Source organism: Lissotriton helveticus, chromosome 8, assembly GCF_964261635.1.
Source record: "Lissotriton helveticus chromosome 8, aLisHel1.1, whole genome shotgun sequence".
NCBI lineage: Eukaryota > Metazoa > Chordata > Amphibia > Caudata > Salamandridae > Lissotriton > Lissotriton helveticus.
This window is the reverse complement of record NC_136069.1, coordinates 119,434,323-119,452,268: the sequence shown is the minus strand read 5'-3', so window position 1 is coordinate 119,452,268 and position 17,946 is coordinate 119,434,323. Positions and strand designations below refer to the sequence as shown.

Genomic DNA, 17,946 nt, shown 5'->3' with positions numbered 1-17,946 from the left:
TGCCATCCAGTGTACAAGAACTAATTGTTAGAAACTTAATATTGTAATTATTCAGGTTTTATAATGCTTCTGTTGCTCTGAAACCCTTTCTGATGGCTATAATTGAACGTTCTGTTCTGAACCATGTATGTCGTGTATAATTGAATATCCAAAGTGAAACAGACAATAATGCAATATTTTCTTCCCCTACAAGGAAACCAATATTTTTTATCAATTTTTACCTTAAGCCCTTCAATATGTAAAGTGTCTCAGTGGCTTTCTATGTGTTGCCGTAGAGTCCCAGCTCGACACCAATAAGGAGAGAGAAACAAGCTGCACAATGACAACTGATTGCATGCCAGCCAAAGCTCTTTTATACAGTACACCACTTTGCATAGATAACCTGGTACTTTTAAAGGAGGCACTTATGAAGAATACATGGGAAACTACAAGTCCCAGCTTGCAATGTGCTCCTGGCAAAAAAGAGCTGCATAAAAGTGAGCCTGGTGAAGTGGGTACTTGTGCACTCCTTTGACCTTTCTTTGGTTTCCAAGTTTTCACAAAGGAAATGGCTGTTTACACTTCTATTGTCTAACTATAAAACATTTAAAGGAAGCCTAAATTCGTCTGAAAGAAATGGGAACTGTTTCAAAATTACCAGCAGAAAGTCATAACATTTTGAGGCGCACCCTAAAACGTCACAAGGGATGAAGAAAATAAATAGTTTTCGCTGCTGTCTAACTCTCTCCCTATATGTACCAAGGAGACCATGTGTTGTTCATAACCTGTCCCTTGGTACCTCTGAAACGTTTGCTTCTCTTGATCTCAGGAGATGTGAAAGTAGCCGCAGGAAGTGACGTTAAGCAGGGCTATAAGAGGCAAGCTTGCTTCTGTAGCTAGTTGTTCCTTCTTCCCATAATTGTCAAGCAGCACGTGAAGGCTTTTGTGGTTTGTGGGTGATGTGCGGGAGGTTGTGGGGGTGGTACAATGAATGAGCCTTGTGATGTCATCTGTGGTCAAAGGGTGCTTGATGTCACTTCCTCCACCAAATGCATATTGGTGAATCGTTGACAATGCAGCATAAGTAGCCCCATGATTCTGCAGATGAAACCTAGGCAATGAAAAACAATGTTGCCTTTCTTTGAAGTTTAAACCGTACATGGTCCCGCCACCTCTCCTCAGAGTTCATGACAGACGTTTAGTGTGAAAAGGAAAGGAAGAGGGAGTATCGAACTGACACTTCCTGTCGCATCCATCTGCTACATTGGATGCTTTGTTCCCAGAGACCCCAAAAGAGTAGCGCGGCTACGGCACTCAGGAAGCCTTGTTTATAGATTCCGGACAACATGGCTGCCATCGGGGGCTCGATTTGCGTCACCACCCGATATTCCGTATCAGAGACCACCAATCACTGAGATTGGGCTAGAAAAGCTCTGTGTTGGCAATACATGATCTTACACAGAATGTTTATGGGTTCCAAAAGTGTTGCATTTTCCTTCGCTCCTGCATCATCTTCTCTAACAAGCATTGGTAATGCATCAGTTTCGCCTATGTAATGAATCAAGAGCTGTTTTCATCAATCATCGCCCAGGAGAAGGAAAGAGCTCCCTGAAAGATAACATGGGAGTGGAGAGGATGTGGCGCAACAGCCAGAGCTGCTGACTCGAGAGCAGGGGATATGGTTCGGGTCTTGGTAGCGCTGCACAGCATCTTGTGATTCTATGCAAATCACGTAATCTCTCCGGGAGATAAATTGTTATATAAATATGTTGCAAGAGTAAAAGGCAGAACTTTATGAAACTATAGTTCCACCAAAGGGGATGTTAACAGTATTTCGGCAGCGGGAAACTGATAAGAGAAGCAGACGAGGAACAAGCATTGGTAAATGCAGGAACATATGCTGCAGCCAATAGAAATGGAGGAAAGGGAAGTGGCACGCACGGGAACCAATAAGACACCAGGAAAGAGAGTAGGTGGGATGTAACTCCCTTTTAAGTTCATATCAATAACAACAGATTACTCATGCACAGCGCAAGCGCTGTGCAGGCGAAACCTAAAAATGCGGCCCTGGGGAGGAAGGCAGACAATGTTTCCTTTCCAAACATCATAGGGGAACATCCTGTGCAGGTAGGGTTGTAACTGCCTTTGGTGCAGCATGCGCAGTGATACTGAGTCCCAGAGCACTGAGGGGCTGCTGAGCCCTGGTTACTCCTGTATTTTATAATTCAAACAGCAGTCAGGGGGGGCCATTTCCTTCTTTCCACTAGGGCCCATGATGACACTCTTGCTACCCCGCTGTGTACATGCTGAAAGTGCTTTGCCAGACAATACACAGACTTGCGTTAATCGCTCAGGGTAGAACGCTGAATGCAATTTAGAAGTGAAAATTCAATATCAATAAGGTATTTTTGATATAGTGATTCGAATAGTACTCCTGCCATTATTAAAGGGGCCCTCCTGTGAATTGTGTTAGAACTATCTCAAACCTCCAGCTGGCATCATCAGCCATTCCAGAGGCTTGCTGTTGGTACAGGGCTGGGCAAAAGGAACAGTTTTTTACTCTACACTGGATGGTCCCTTTAAGGGCTGTAAATAAGAGGAACTCCTATAACCCAGTTTAATTGTTATCAATGTATGAACCTTTAAAGTTTGGAAGATTGAATAGGCCTTTGCAGGACTCAAACTCATCATGATGTCAGTGAGGCGCTGAGCCACCCTGCTGGTCTTCCCTTTCATGGGCAAAATTCCATTACTGATTCACAGAATTAGGAATGGGTGGATATTATCCATGCAAATGGCCTTCACTCGCACACACATTCTGACAGCCTGCGTGATAGCATTTTAGTGTGAGCAAGGCTACAACAAGAGGCAGGGTTGTGATTGTCCACAGATACGCCCAAAAGCAAAAATTGGTGAACGTCTGCAAATTTGTGGGTGTTCTACAATTTGCTGGTAGTTTCCCACCCTAGAAATGCAAATTTGTTCCTGTGAGAGGCCGAGGTGAATGAGTTTATGGGGTGGAACTGGGGACAGAACACCCAGTAACTGAAAGGAGTGGGAAAGATACTTTTTTGAAAATATTTCAGTGCACTCTCCGTGTCTCCCTCCCCAAACTCCAGCCTTGTTGGTACATTCTATTATCCCCCAGTTCCAGCCATGTTGGTACATTCTATTATCCCCCAGTTCCAGCACAGTTGGTACATTCTATTATCCCCCAGCTCCAGCCTTGTTGGTACATTCTATTTAAAGAACAGGAAGTGTGCAGACTGCAACGGAAGTGGCCGCCATTACCGTCATGCTCTCTGCCCGTGGGCCTGGCGTTGCTGTTGAAGAGCTCGTCCACGTGGTTCAGGATGAATTCAATGACCACTTGCTGCACTCGCACCTCCAGGAAGGCGGCGTCGCCATTGCAGCCGGACGCTTCAATGTCCTTCGACCTGCAACAGAGAACACACAAGACACAGTTCAATAAAATCCAGTGTGCAACCCAAGGCTGGCTGTGAAGGCAAACTGAAGCACACATGAAGACACCGGGTTAAATCTCAACTTGAAAGCTGACAGGTGAAAGATGCACAATACCAGGACGTTTATTGGGTGGCGTAGTTGGGCCTTTCCTCACCTTTCTATTGGAAGTACCAGTGCCCTACATACGGGATCAGCGTGGGTGCCACAGTGCTGTGGTAACCTTGCCATTGTCTACAAACTGTGCTTGTCCCTCACTCAAAATCACATGCTAGGGGCAAATAGTGCTTGGTGCCAGGATTTTGAAAATAATTAATTTATAATAGGCGTTTAAAGTTTAATTATGCTAATGCGTAATCTGCTGGCCTGTACAGCATAATCCCTTGTCTATATTTGGTATATTCCAGCTGTGATGCATTCTGCTAGGTTCTACCTTGTTTAACAATCCTCCCAGCTAAATGGGCAGTGAAGTCCTTGCCATATGTTATTGACAGTGATCTTAACCAATGATTGTTGCTGCCACGGAAGGAACAAACAGTGCCTGAGAATGTCTAACCCCCTATTAGAAAGAAAACTCGGGGTAGTAGACAGAGTGAGAGAGGTTGAAGGCCCCAATATTCTCCCCCTGAAGATCCCGTCGCCTGGTCCAGGCCATCATGACAGCACGCCCGAGGCCAGTACAACATGTGTCTGTTACAGAGTATTGACATTATTCGCCTGGTGCAGGGTGGCGGGAGGCAGAAGCTCCTGCAAAGACCCCCGTTGACCGTTTTGGGGACTTAGGGCTTTGACAATGACACGCAGTTGAAAGGCTACGGCAAATTGGGGCTCAGCACTTGACAGTCCGTGGCAATGTTAGGGTGCTGCCACTCCCAACTGCAGGGTTGTGTGGGTTGGTGGGGGGCTTTGCCGCTGGCATACGCGCATTTCGGCACTTCTGCCTTCGTCAGGAGACCGTCTATTACGCAAATTCCGACATTTATGATGATCTACGAGCCTGGATGAAGTGCAGTGATAGTATTGAAGGGAGCAATAAGAGCTTCTAAAGCAATTTTTCTTATAAATAATGCACACTATTGTGAATTGTGTCACACTAGGTTCTGCGGAGAAATAGTGTATATCATAGATGTCGCAGATGCTGAATAGGCCACGAAGCCAAATTAATTCTTAGTGGGATACCATGAAAACACCCCAAACTTCGATGTATTTTTAAAAGTTCACCTGGTTGCTTCCATCATTTTAATTTCTTTCGCACAACTAGGGGCGATAATTTTTCGATTTTCTATTCCTTTCCAAAGAAAAACTGTGGCCGACCAGATGGATCGCAGCTTCAAGGCTTAACAACCTCCATGCTGCAGATAACAGCAAGTTCGTCTATGATGTTGCCTCCGCGAGCTTTAATTCTAACACATACACAGCGGATCATCAATATACCTATTAGCAACTGCCTGTGTTTTTATTTATTAATTTATATTTATCTGGACCATACACAGTAATTTAAAAACCAGGATACATATTTTAGAGATCCACGGGCAGCCTGAAGGAGGGAATGAGAAGGCAAAGACGATTATTGTAATGGTGACGAGTCCACACAGCTGGGCACTGGACCCTATAGTAGAAGTAAAGCAAAAACTAAGGCCGTGCAGCAGCTTTATCAAAGCTTTTGCAAAATTTCACAGATTTTTGCAAAGTTTTTATCCATTGTGGGTTGTCCGACTGCCTGGGTACCAGTCGGTGGGCACTTCCATTTGAGCTATGTTTTTATGCATTTTACTCCACGTAGGTACTGTACTGTATTGTAATTTTATGTGTTTGGGGTTTCTGCATCCAAACATATGCACATATTACAGTGAAGAACACGAGGTACAGGAAGGTGTCACCACTGAGATAATGTGGCTCCATGTCCAGTCTGATAATAAATGGACAATACAACACGCTAGAACTTGAATGCGATGTTGCACGAGTTGCTGGCGGTCATGCCTCATTCTAGAAGTCCTGCAGTTTGTGAACTGGTTGGCCTGATGCCCCAGAGGTAAGGCATTGCTGTGATCACGCTGGGTGGTTTGAAGTTGTTCATCGGCGAGACGTGGTGCTCTCTAAGAAGGAATAGAAGGATCTTCAATCTAGCTTTGCATTGAGGACAATACAGTCCAGCGCTATAATTCGCTAGGGACGGGGTGTGCCGGGGAGCCGAAGATAGCTCTCTGCCACTGTAAAGCATCGTGGCTGATAGCCACAGTACAGAGCCCCAAAGGTCTTCGCTGCCATCAATAACCTCAGAGTTATTTAGCTTAACATTCGTTAATTAGTATTCATCTCTTGATAAGGAAATGCCCTCCAAATTGAGCAGCTGATCTAGTTTCACTGTGTTCTAAGAAAAATATCTCCAGGTAAGGGGCTGAGGGTAGATGTTAGAAGAGACTGGTGAAACATGGAGAAGAATCCATTTAGCCTTCTTCAGGGCAGGAGTCCCCAGAAGAAGAGTTTCTGAGTTCCTTCACTGTCGAAGTCCTCTTTGAGAGCTGAAGTCCTCTAGCAAGGTCGGCAGGAGTCCCTTTAGAATTCTTTTGTGAGTGATGTATGCCAGTGTGTATAGACGCCTGCATTCAATGCGGACCCAGTATAAGCCAATGGGAATGGAAGAGGTATGGTTAGATGTCCTGGATCCTGTGGTTAGTCTAGCAGCCGCTTTACTCCTGCCCTTAGGGGAGCCAGGTGAAGTCTGGGAATCCCCACAAGCGGAGAGGATCCACGTGATAGCACCAGGGCGAGGACAGCGTGCTGGAAGCCGTGTCCTTGGATGAGTTGTTATATATCTTTGAGTAGTGTGAGTTGGAAATGACCACCTTGACTAATCATTAATGTGACATTGAACGTTTAAATGTTCACCCATGGTGACTCCCATATATTTTAGAGTCGATGACATTAGAATTGCAAATTAGGATTTACATTTCCTTGAGCCAATTTTGCACCAGCAAGTTGTATTTGAGCAGTGACACGAGTAGAAATCCTAAGTAGAGTTTCAGGTGGTACAGGGACACCATGACTGAATGTCATTGACAACGTGAGACAGTAAATCAATGTCATCCGATGAAAAGATTTTGAGATAAATATGAGTGTCCTCAGCGTAGAAAGGTCAGGTGAAGTTAGGATGTTCCAGGTGAGGTATCGATGTTGAATAGTACGAGTGAGAGATTTGAGCCTTACAAATCTCTTTTGTTCAGTTTAGCTGCATTGGAGATGCCGCTGGCAATTTCGACACATTCTCTTTAAATCTCTAGGGATGAAGAGAACCATCTGAGGACTGTGCCTCTCATACCCATTCTTTCTTGGAGTATCCTCAAGAGAGAACTGTGGGTCCCTGTATGAATGACCCCTGAAAGATTCAGGAGGACGAGCAAGCAGAAGACCCTTTTTTCTAGAATGTGGAGCATTATCCACCATGTTCAGTGTTGCTGTCTTGGTGCTCCATCTTGCTCTAAAGCCTCATTGAAGATTTTCTAATAACTAATTCCCTTTAATGAAGGTACGAGGTGGGTTTGTATGCAGCTCTCTAGGGTTTGGCCAAGAATGGGAGATTGGTTATTGGCTGAAAATGAGTAAGGCCTTCAAAATCAATATCTAGTCGTTTTTTTTACATTTTGTCTTAGAAGTGGCGGAACTTACTGACTGAAGTGGTAACCTTATTGGCTGGTAGAGTTAATTATGTTCTGAGAGTCAAACCCTCATGAACTCCTTGCTAAAGATTATCCATTTGGGGTCCAAAAGCACTTTAGCCCCAGGACATCACTGGTAAACACCCCAAGGACCAAGGAACTTGGGGGCATATTACCAAGCAATAGCGATAATTATCGCTATTGCTTGGTTAGAGACAAAAATTTACCGCTGAGCTGCGGCGATTTTTAACGCAGATAAACCTTGGTATTACCAAGGTTTATCGCAAATGCGATAAAAAACGGCCGCAATGCATGAATATCGCTGAAAAGTCCGCGATATTCATGCATTACCGAGCGAATGCTCTTAGTCATGTTATCCACCTCCCATTGGATAACATGGCTAAGAACTGCTCAGGGCAGGTGTTAGCTTTTGGAGATATTCGCGCTTAGCGCGAATATCTCCAAAAGTTGGTAATAGGAGACAGCGATGTTAGCGACTGTTTCCAGTCGCTAACATCTTGGCACACCCACTTTGCATGTCATTAGTGATAAATATCACTGACATGCAAAGTGGGGCCCAAGATGCTATCTCCTACTAGCTGTAGCTAACTGGTGTTAGCGACAGCTAGGTAATAGGGAGATAATTTTATCTCCGCTTTCTTGGCTTTTAAAGCCAAAGAAGCGGAGATAAACCCCCTTGATAATATGCCCCTTGGTCACCTAACATGTCCCTTTTGAAACTAAGTGGTGACTGAGCCATCTGTCTTGTCTGTCCCCACTGCAACCAGTGGTAGAGCATTCTTAATTGTTTACTTCCAAGTGCCCAAAGCGATGAGAACTTTCAATACTCGTTCGACTATTTTCCTTTGCCCTCTGTTGTCCTTGTTTAGAGTATCTTGGTAAATATGAGGTAATGAACTTAATCAGTAATTGTGACCAAACTCGTCATCTGTGGTATTACTGAAGATGTACCTTTAAATGGAAAATATTTTTCAGGAAGAGATTTAGCACATACTTTCCCACATTTACAGGTGTTGAAGTTGTACCAACTGTTTGCTGCTGCTAACAGTCTGAGAATGCTCTTGTTGTAAAGTGCATTATTGCATTACAAATGTGGTATTAATGCCTTTGGAAAATGGTAATAGCACATCATTGTACTGCTCCGATTATGAATAGAACGTGTAGTTACAGCGGCAACGGACGGTCATGAAATCCAATATATACATATAATATGATTAGCGGCAGCCCCTTCAACTGTACTTAGAGGTTGGGCATGACATCAGGGAATAACTGGCAGCCTCATTGTTTCTACTGGTTCCCTGAGCAATATAATCAAATTCCTAATCGTAAGTCCATAAACAATAATGACATCAAGTGTTAGACGGTAGTCTTTATTCTCGTATTCTGCGTTCTCAAGAAGACTTGTTTATACACAAATTCCGTTCTCAGACAACACAGCCAACAGCCACAGCCAACACGTGTTTCGTCCATGGTACAATATCCAAAAGACTTCCTCAGGGCTTGGACTACATATTCAATATAGGCAACCACAGACAAATCTTCATTAACAAATATCACCATAAAACCAGAATCCAAGTATACTAAATATCATTTGCGTAATTATAGCTCAGAGATAACAATCTTTCCAAGTAACCAGTTCACGGACAGTCTTCCCCTGTCCAATGTCTCCTTTAATATCAAACCTCTAATACCAAATATTTGGCGTGTTGCAACACGCCAAATATTTATCGGCACTGTTCATTGCCACTCACTTTCCATGGCTGCCGGATACCACTCTGAGATTACCAGAAGTGATATGTTACTACTGCACAACATGCAGCATTACCATTAATTTCTTCATAGTGCCAAAGATAGTTTATTGATGGCACAGAACTGAACAACTCTCTAGCAACTCAGTTATCAAACATTTGTACTACTCCACACCATTTCTGTCAACATCTACATGACCCCTAAAATCACAAAATACCGCGAAATGTGCAGTCATTTGCATATCACACTTGCCTTCCCAAAATGGGGCACTTTATCTGATCTTACATGCACCCTCTTTTGCCTTCCCTTTTCACCTCATCTTCCTTCTCTCCTGGCAGCGCTCTCTGTCCTCATAATTACATTGTCAGAGCGGAGACCGGCTCCTGGCTGCTGTGCAATGGAAGCCTTGTTACCTGTGTGCTTTGAGGTCGCTGGGGCTGGTGCCTGGCTGTGCAGATAACGGTGTGAGACGAACCCTGGGAGTAGTTCGTGTAGTAGTGCTACGAGTAGCTACGCGAAGTGCACTTCGCACTACGCAAGCTACGCGAACTGCGTAGTGCGGTAGGGAAAATGCTGTTCGCACTGATTGCACAGTGCCGGATGCTTGTCCGCACTGTGCAATCATTGCAAACGGCATCTTGCACAGTGCAAGCGGTCGTTTTCTGCGGCAGCCTTCTCAACGCGGACTGGTAGTTTCTCATTGCGAGCAGTCACAAGCATACGCGGCCACTTGCAATGAGAAACCTGACCTCCCCGCGTTGAGAATCTCGCCGGGAGGTATATTTTCCACGCTCACAATTAGCAACTTGATGTTGCTGATCGCGAACGAGGAAAAAGTCTCGCCGGGATGTTGATTTTGCTCGTACGTGGTCGCCAACTTGCCGTTGAGGACCACGAGCAAGCAAAAAAAGGCCTACGCATTTTGCACAGTGGTACGTGCAATTCGCGTACCGTGTAGTAGCGCAAACTACGCACGCTCCCCGAGCGTAGCGTAGTCCTACGCCCAGGGTTACGTGAGACCCTATTAAGCGTTAGAAAAGAGAGGCGGCCCTAACCCATGTTACATCACTATGGGGAGTCTGCCTCATCCTCCCAAGCACCAAGACCGCAGGCTGAATCCAGTGGGTATGAAACATGCTCCACTGTGGCTACTGACATTTCCCCGGCCCTGCAGTGCCTTTGGTCTTCTCGGTACATGCAGGGTGCACACATTTTGGGGAGCATTCCATCTATCTTGATAGGGGAGTGAGACACCCAAAGCCAGACCAAGGCGGAGGCCAAGCTTTGAAAGACAAAAAGTCTTCCTAATAGGCAAGGGGCGGCGGGCTGCTGTGATGCAAATGAACACAGATAGAATCTCACAGTGTGGTGTGTGCTTTCACTTTCCACTCCACTACAACCAGGGTGTGAACCAGAAGTGTAAGTGAAAGTAGGAATACACCCCCTAAACTACACTTCACACATGTCCCTTCGTGGCCCCATGATCTCCTCTTTAGCTGATGTAATTAATTGCCTTCATTGACGTGTTGAGCTTGTCTTGAAATTGTTTGTTATGGGGTGAAGGCCACGAGGCAGACGTAAGACACCCTCCTGACTCCCTTAGGCCTAGGCTTGAACTACGGAGAAATGTCGGATTCAGCCTCAGGCCCGAACTTTGCTGCTTTTCCTAACATGTCCTTTCTTTTTATGTCCCAAATATGTGCTCTTCATCCTGATGATGCCGCACTGAACCCCTCTCTACTGCTTCTTCACTGGTGTCAGACACATATAACATGTGATAAGTGCATTGTGCAGGTCAGCTCTAATGACCATAGCGTGACTTACAACTGGGCATCGAGTGTTGTTGTGTGGTGTCACACCAGGGATAGAAGGAGATATGACACCGTGACTGTGAGGCAGTATGAGTGACCCGCGCTCACATTGTGTTATCTTGGACAAATCCCTTTGCTTCACAGGGTTTCATCTTGACTGTTCAATTGGAGAGCACCTTGAAGTAAGGATGTTACCTATAGATATATATATATATATATATATAACAAGCATTTGCAAAGCAATAGGTCTCGCATTAGGAAAGTTTGAGCTATTGGTATTGTAAATGACAATTTTTTTATTTATGTGTTGGTTTTGAAAATAGCGAAATTAATAGCTTTGTCATATACAATGCCAATAGTTATAACTTTCGCAAATGTGACACCTATAGCATTCATGGTGGTGGATGTGGTGGACCTGGTGGTGGTGGTGGATGTGGTGGTGGAGGTGGGTGTGATGGTGGTGGACATGGTGTTGGTGGGCGTAGTGGTGGTGGGCGTAGTGGTGGTGTACGCACTGGTGGTTGTCGTACTGGTGTTGAATGTGGTGCTGGTGGACGTCGTGGTGGATGTGGTGGTGGATGTGGTGGTGGTGGACGTGGTGGTGGTGGACGTGGTGGTGGTGGATGTGGTGGTGGTGGACGTGGTGGTGGTGGACGTGGTGGTGGTGGACGTGGTGGTGGTGGACGTGGTGGTGGACGTGGTGGTGGTGGACGTGGTGGTGGTGGAAGTGGTGGTCGTGGTGGTGGTGGACGTGGTGGTGGTGGACATGGTGGAGGTGGTGGTGGGCATTGTGGTGGACGTGGTGGATGTGGTGGTGGTGGACATGGTGGGTGTGGGCACGGTGGTGGTGGACGCGGTGGTGGTGGACACAGTGGTGGTCGATGCGGTGGTGGTGGATGTATTGGTGGACTTAGTGGTGGATTTGGTGGAGGTGGTGGTGGTAGTGGACGTGGTGGTGGTGGAGGTAGACATGGTGGTGGTGGATGTGGTGATGGATGTGGTGGACATGGTGGTGGATGTGGTGGTGGGTGTGGTGGTGGACATGGTGGTGGTGGACATGGTGGTGGACATGGTAGTGGTGGACATGGTGGTGGTGGATGTGGTGGTAGTGGACGTGGTGGTGGCGGACATGGTGGTGGACGTGGTGGTGGACGTGGTGGTGGTGGACATGGTGGCGGATGTGGTGGTGGACATGGTGGTGGTGGACATGGTGGTGGTGGACATAGTGGTGGTGAACGTAGTGGTGGAGGACGTGGTGGTGGAGGACGTGGTGGTGGTGGACGTGGTGGTGGTGCACGTGGTGGTGGACGTGGTGGTGGTGGATGTGGTGGTGGACGTGGTGGTGGTGGTGGGTGTGGTGGTGGTGGAAGTGGTGGTCGTGGTGGTGGTGGACGTGGTGGTGGTGGACATGGTGGAGGTGGTGGTGGGCATTGTGGTGGACGTGGTGGATGTGGTGGTGGCGGACATGGTGGGTGTGGGCACGGTGGTGGTGGACGCGGTGGTGGTGGACACAGTGGTGGTCGATGCGGTTGTGGTGGATGTATTGGTGGACTTAGTGGTGGATTTGGTGGAGGTGGTGGTGGTAGTGGACGTGGTGGTGGTGGAGGTAGACATGGTGGTGGTGGATGTGGTGATGGATGTGGTGGACATGGTGGTGGATGTGGTGGTGGGTGTGGTGGTGGACATGGTGGTGGTGGACATGGTGGTGGACATGGTAGTGGTGGACATGGTGGTGGTGGATGTGGAGGTAGTGGACGTGGTGGTAGCGGACATGGTGGTGGACGTGGTGGTGGACATGGTGGTGGTGGACATGGTGGCGGATGTGGTGGTGGACATGGTGGTGGTGGACATGGTGGTGGTGGACATAGTGGTGGTGAACGTAGTGGTGGAGGACGTGGTGGTGGAGGACGTGGTGGTGGTGGACGTGGTGGTGGTGCACGTGGTGGTGGTGGATGTGGTGGTGGTAGACGAGGTGGTGGTGGATGAGGTGGTGGTGGACGAGGTGGTGGTGGACATGGTGGTGGACATGGTAGTGGTTGACATGGTGATGGTGGTGGATGTGGTGGATGTGGTGGTGGTGGTTGTGGACGTGGTGGTGGTGGACATGGTGGTGGTGGATGTAGTGGTGGTGAACGTAGTGGTGGTGAACATGGTGGTGGTAGACGTGGTGGTGGTGGATGTGGTGGACGAGGTGGTGGTGGACATGGTAGTGGACATGGTGGTGGTGGTGGATGTGGTGGACGTGGTAGTGGTGAACGTTGTGGTGGTGGACGTGGTGGACGTGGTGGTGGTGGATGTGGTGGTGGACGTGCTGGTGGACGTGGTGGCGGATGTGGTGGTGGATGTGGTGGTGGATGTGGTGGTGGACGTGGTGAACATGGTGGCGGGCGTGGTGGTGGACGTGATGGTTGTGGACGTGGTGGTGGACATGGTGGTGGTGGCCGTGGTGGTGGTGGACATGGTGGTGGTAGACATGGAGGTGGTAGACATGGAGGTGGTTGACATGGTGGTGGTGGATGTAGTTGTTGAGGACATGGTGGTGATGGACGTGGTGGTGGTGGACGTGGTGGTGGTGGACGAGGTGGTGGTGGACGAGGTGGTGGTGGACGAGGTGGTGGTGGACATGGTGGTGGACATGGTAGTGGTGGACATGGTGATGGTGGTGGATGTGGTGGTGGTGGATGTGGTCGTGGTGGTTGTGGACGTGGTGGTGGCGGTGGCGGGCATGGTGGTGGACGTGGTGGTGGATGTGGTGGTAGTGGTGGTGGACGTGGTGGTGGACATGGTGGTGGTGGACATGGTGGTGGTGGACGTAGTGGTGGTGAACGTAGTGGTGGTGAACGTGGTGGTGGTGAACGTGGTGGTGGTGAACGGGGTGGTGGTGGACGAGGTGGTGGTGGACATGGTAGTGGACATGGTGGTGGTGGTGGATGTGGTGGACGCGGTGGTGGTGGACATGGTGGTGGTGGACATGGTGATGGTGGTGGACGTGGTAGTGGTGGACATGGTGGTGGTGGACGTGGTGGTGGTGGACGTGGTGGTGGTGGACGTGGTGGTGGATGTGCTGGTGGACATGGTGGTGGATGTGGTGGTGGACGTGGTGGTGGACGTGGTGGTGGTGAACATGGTGGTGGACGTGGTGGTGGACGTGATAGTTGTGGACGTGGTGGTGGACATGGTGGTGGTGGACATGGTGGTGGTGGCCGTGGTGGTGGTGGACGTGGTGGTGGTGGACATGGTGGTGGTAGACATGGAGGTGGTGGACATGGTGGTGGTGGACGTGGTTGTTGTGGATATGGTGGTGATGGACATGGTGGTGGTGGAGGACGTGGTGGTAGTGGTGGTGGGCGTGGACAAGATCAATCCGGTGAAAGCACACAGTAAGTCTAGTAATCAAGTTGGCCTTTAAATTTGTGAGAATGCTGTTAAAAATGCAACATTGAACTGCCACCTCTTTGCTGCTAAATGTTTGGACCTTTGATACGCCTGTTCTTTAAGCAGCAACTCTATTCTCCCGACTCCTTTGCTATTAGTGTAGAAAGCAGTGCCCCAACCCAGCAGACTCTACAGTGCACGGCCGCTGCCGCCTGCTCTGAAGGAAGGAGGGGAAAGGAGGGCTCAGCAGGTAGCGCAGGAAGGAAGCGGTGTCTGCACTGCTGCTGCAGCACTTATGGAGCCCCCTGCCCTGAGTCTCCTGCGCTACCTCGCAGTGCTGTCCTGTTTACCACTGGGACAATGCGACAATTCGGTGAACGGAGTCGGGGGGCTTCCCACCCTGCCCTTTCTGCGGCGTGGGCTTCTGCACTGCCCACTGTAAACATGCACACTCCAGAACCATAAAAAAAACCTTGTTTTAAAAAAAAATGTCTGCTACTGCGCCACAGACGCCCTGCTAAAGGGGGGAGGGCAGAGGAAGTGCAGCGGCTAGGAAGGGGACGCTGGAAGGGAAAACCTAATGTGACATGGCCACACCATAAACAAGTAGGTGCGAACGTTACAGTTGAAGGATGAAAGGGTAGGTTGAGGGGCTGTTCCACTTGTGCGGGAACGAACACAGCAAGAGGCAAATCGATAGCAACATAGAGAAGAAGGTGCTTTCCTGCTGAGTAAAGAAGTTGTAAAAATGTCGCCGCATGTGATAAAAGTTCAGGGCGCCTTGCTTTCCGCGGTGAATTTAGAGGTAGACAAGCGGGTGGACACGTAGTATGCAATTTTTTGCGGAAGGGATAGCTTCCAAATGTGTACAGACAACAGCGGAATTGGTTTACTAAAAGAATGTTTCCAAACTTTAATACTAATCCCAAAATCTAAAGCGCTTTGATATAACTCCCCCTTAAAAGGTTAGAAAAATATTCACGTGTAAAAGGCATGAACTATGTTGAGTAATGCATGTGTAAAATGTTATTAATAAAATGATTACCATTGAAGCAAAACATTTCCACCCTTTGTAAATTGTTTTTATTAGGTCTAATATTGCAATGCTGGTAAGCGCATTTAGCGTCATGAAGCCTCGAGTAATGTGATAAAACTTGTTGCACATAAATCAACATGATGTAAATAAAAAAAAGTGTTTGTTTTTTTAGGATGTGCTCTCTTCAGGTAAGCTGAGCCAATGTTAAGAAAAGAAAGCACACGCACAAATAGAGTGTAACAAACTCAAAAAATCTAAAGTGTTTTTATTACCCAACTCTTTGATGGTTGATTTTTGCCAATAGAATGATGAAAAGCGGAGGCAGCCCAATTGCGGGAAGAAAGAGAAGTGGAAATGCGAGACACGGCCTGGCGGTCGTGAAAGTGAAAGTACGGCCGCCCGGGGGTGGGCAGTGAATGAATTAGGGGAGGAGAAATGCCTGAGGCAGAGCGCACGCTGGGGGAAGCTTGTGGGAGGGAGGCTGGTGGCTTTGATGTGCATTGTGCATGCGCTTTTTTCACGGGCACAGCATCAAATCGCCGTCGATGGTTAATCTCTGGTTATGCCCCAATATCTCTCGCAAGCGCATTGACAGGCTCGACCTAAAAACCTATACGTAGTTTTATGACATAAAACTCTGTCTTGTGTAATAATAATAATAACAATAATAAAAACAATAATAATATCATATATTATTGTTGGACAGGCCACCTGAAGGGCTCGCTCCCTCCCCGCAGGACAGGGCCCGGGCCACCGTCAGCACCATTGCCCGGCCCAGCCGCCATCTTGGACACGGCCCCACGCGGCCGCGCGGCCTCAGCCCGACCCCAACCCTGGGCCTGGCCAGGCCCCGACATCCCGGCACCACCCTCCACCCAGGAGGTGAACGGCCCACTTGGCAGGTCAATGGGAGTACGAAGTGTCGACGGCTCTCCCCCGCCAGGTGCCGAGCACCCCCAGCCTCCTCGGGCGCTGGCTCCACCCCCCTGCTGGGTGTCTGGACTCCCTCATCCCAGACCTCCCGACCTCCAAGAGCGAGGGTCCGGACATCAAAGGGCGCCAGACCTATAACTGAGGCAGCCCCAGGACAGGAAGGCAGTTGTATCCTGGAGTCGAGAGACACCGCGACGAACTCATCCTTGACGGACTGTTGGCGCTGCCACAGCCCTGCCTTGTGAACTATTGTCCTGCCTGCTGGCGCTGCCGCGGCCCTCTGCAACCTTCATCCTCGTGGGACCTGCTGGCGCTGCCGCGGCCCTCTGCAACCTGCATTCTCGTGGGACCTGCTGGCGCTGCCGCGGCCCGTTGTAACCTTCATCCTCGTGGGACCTGCTGGCGCTGCCGCGGCCCGTTGCAACCTGCATTCTCGTGGGACCTGCTGGCGCTGCCGCGGCCCGTTGTAACCTTCATCCTCGTTGGGACCTGCTGGCGCTGCCGCGGCCCGTGCCACCTACGACCTCTTCGGGACCTGCCGGCGCTGCCGCGGTCTGACCCATCCGAACACCGAGCTCGAGGATTGTGAGCTATCACCGTTACACGCCCGTACCCGTGGGTACCAAGACTGTCCCGCTACCCCCTTCCCTTACTAGAGACTAGAATTGAGAGGATCATCGTGTCCTGATCGCCCTGTATCGTACCACTCTACTACCCGAAGTGCCTATAAAAGGTGTTACCATAAGCTTTGTGTGGTGTCCATCTGTGGGGGGGAAGTTACCTGTCTGTGCGATCACTGTGCTCGGCCGACCCTCCAGGTCCCCGTCTAACATTGGTGGCTAGCGGCGCGATCCGAACCAACGCGTACCGTACAGACAGTAACTCACCCTACGACTAAAACCACAATGACGACCAAAGAGAGCGGATCGGCGGAGAAGTTCCAGATGGAAAAGCTGGAAGAATACAACCACCGAGAGCTCAAACAATTTTGCATGGACTTAGGCATTGCTACCACCGGGCTAAGCACAAAAGAAGACTTCAAAAACGCCCTAGAGGCCTGGACAGAGACAAATACCGCAACCCCCTGGGACCCCGCAGCCCCGGAAGTCAACACCACCCGGACGGAGGAACGGAGACCAGGCCCCTCCCATGAAGAGATCCAGGAGCGGGAAAAAAATAGATTACACGAGTTAGACTTGGCACAACTCAGATTAGACGGAGAATTGAAACTGGCGGAACAAAAAATAAACTTAGAACACTTACGGCTCAGAGAAGAGTGAGAGGAAAAACAGAGACAGAGAGACCTCGAAGAAAAAAGACTGGCATACGAGCACGAGTGCAAACTAGCGGAGATAGAAATACGCAAACTGAACAAAAACCTAGGGGTGCCCGAGCAACCGCACTCCCCGGGTCCTACCGAGCAGAAGGTCCACATCCCCAAGGATGTGGTCCGAGAATATCACCGGAACGACGACATACAGCAGTGGTTCAAAGCCTATGAGATTGCCATGACCGCCCACCGGGTCGCTCGAAGTGACTGGGGAGCCGGTCTATGGGGGAGATTCGTCAACGAGGGTCGTGATGCCCTGCTGCAGCTTCCGGACCATCAAATGACGTCCTATGACCATATGAAGGCCGCCCTCCTCAGTCGATATGGACTTACACCCGAAATGTACCGCCAGAGGTTCCGCAACTGCACCCGGATCCCAGGTACGACGTGGTTGGAATACGTGAACTATTTCAGCCGAGCCTTCGAGGGGTGGATCAAGGGTAACAACGTAACCACTTACGAACAACTCTTCAATCTCATTGTATGGGAGCACCTCTCCAACAACTGCTTTGTCGAGCTCAGGCAGCACCTCCTCGACAGTAAATTGACTGAACCCCGGCAGCTCGCCACCGAGGCTGACCGGTGGGAGAGCAC

At 49.1% G+C, this 17,946-nt stretch overlaps 1 protein-coding gene across 1 annotated transcript in view; it reads right to left on the bottom strand.

Annotated features, from left to right (window-relative positions):
* Positions 1 to 17,946, bottom strand: part of ARHGAP31 (Rho GTPase activating protein 31) — a 529,796-nt gene that overhangs the window by 157,678 nt on the left and 354,172 nt on the right. Inside the window, exon 6 of the mRNA XM_078656718.1 lies at positions 3,271 to 3,416. Within this exon, the coding sequence (XP_078512844.1) occupies positions 3,271 to 3,416 (146 nt within the window). The remainder of the gene's footprint in view (positions 1 to 3,270; positions 3,417 to 17,946) is intronic.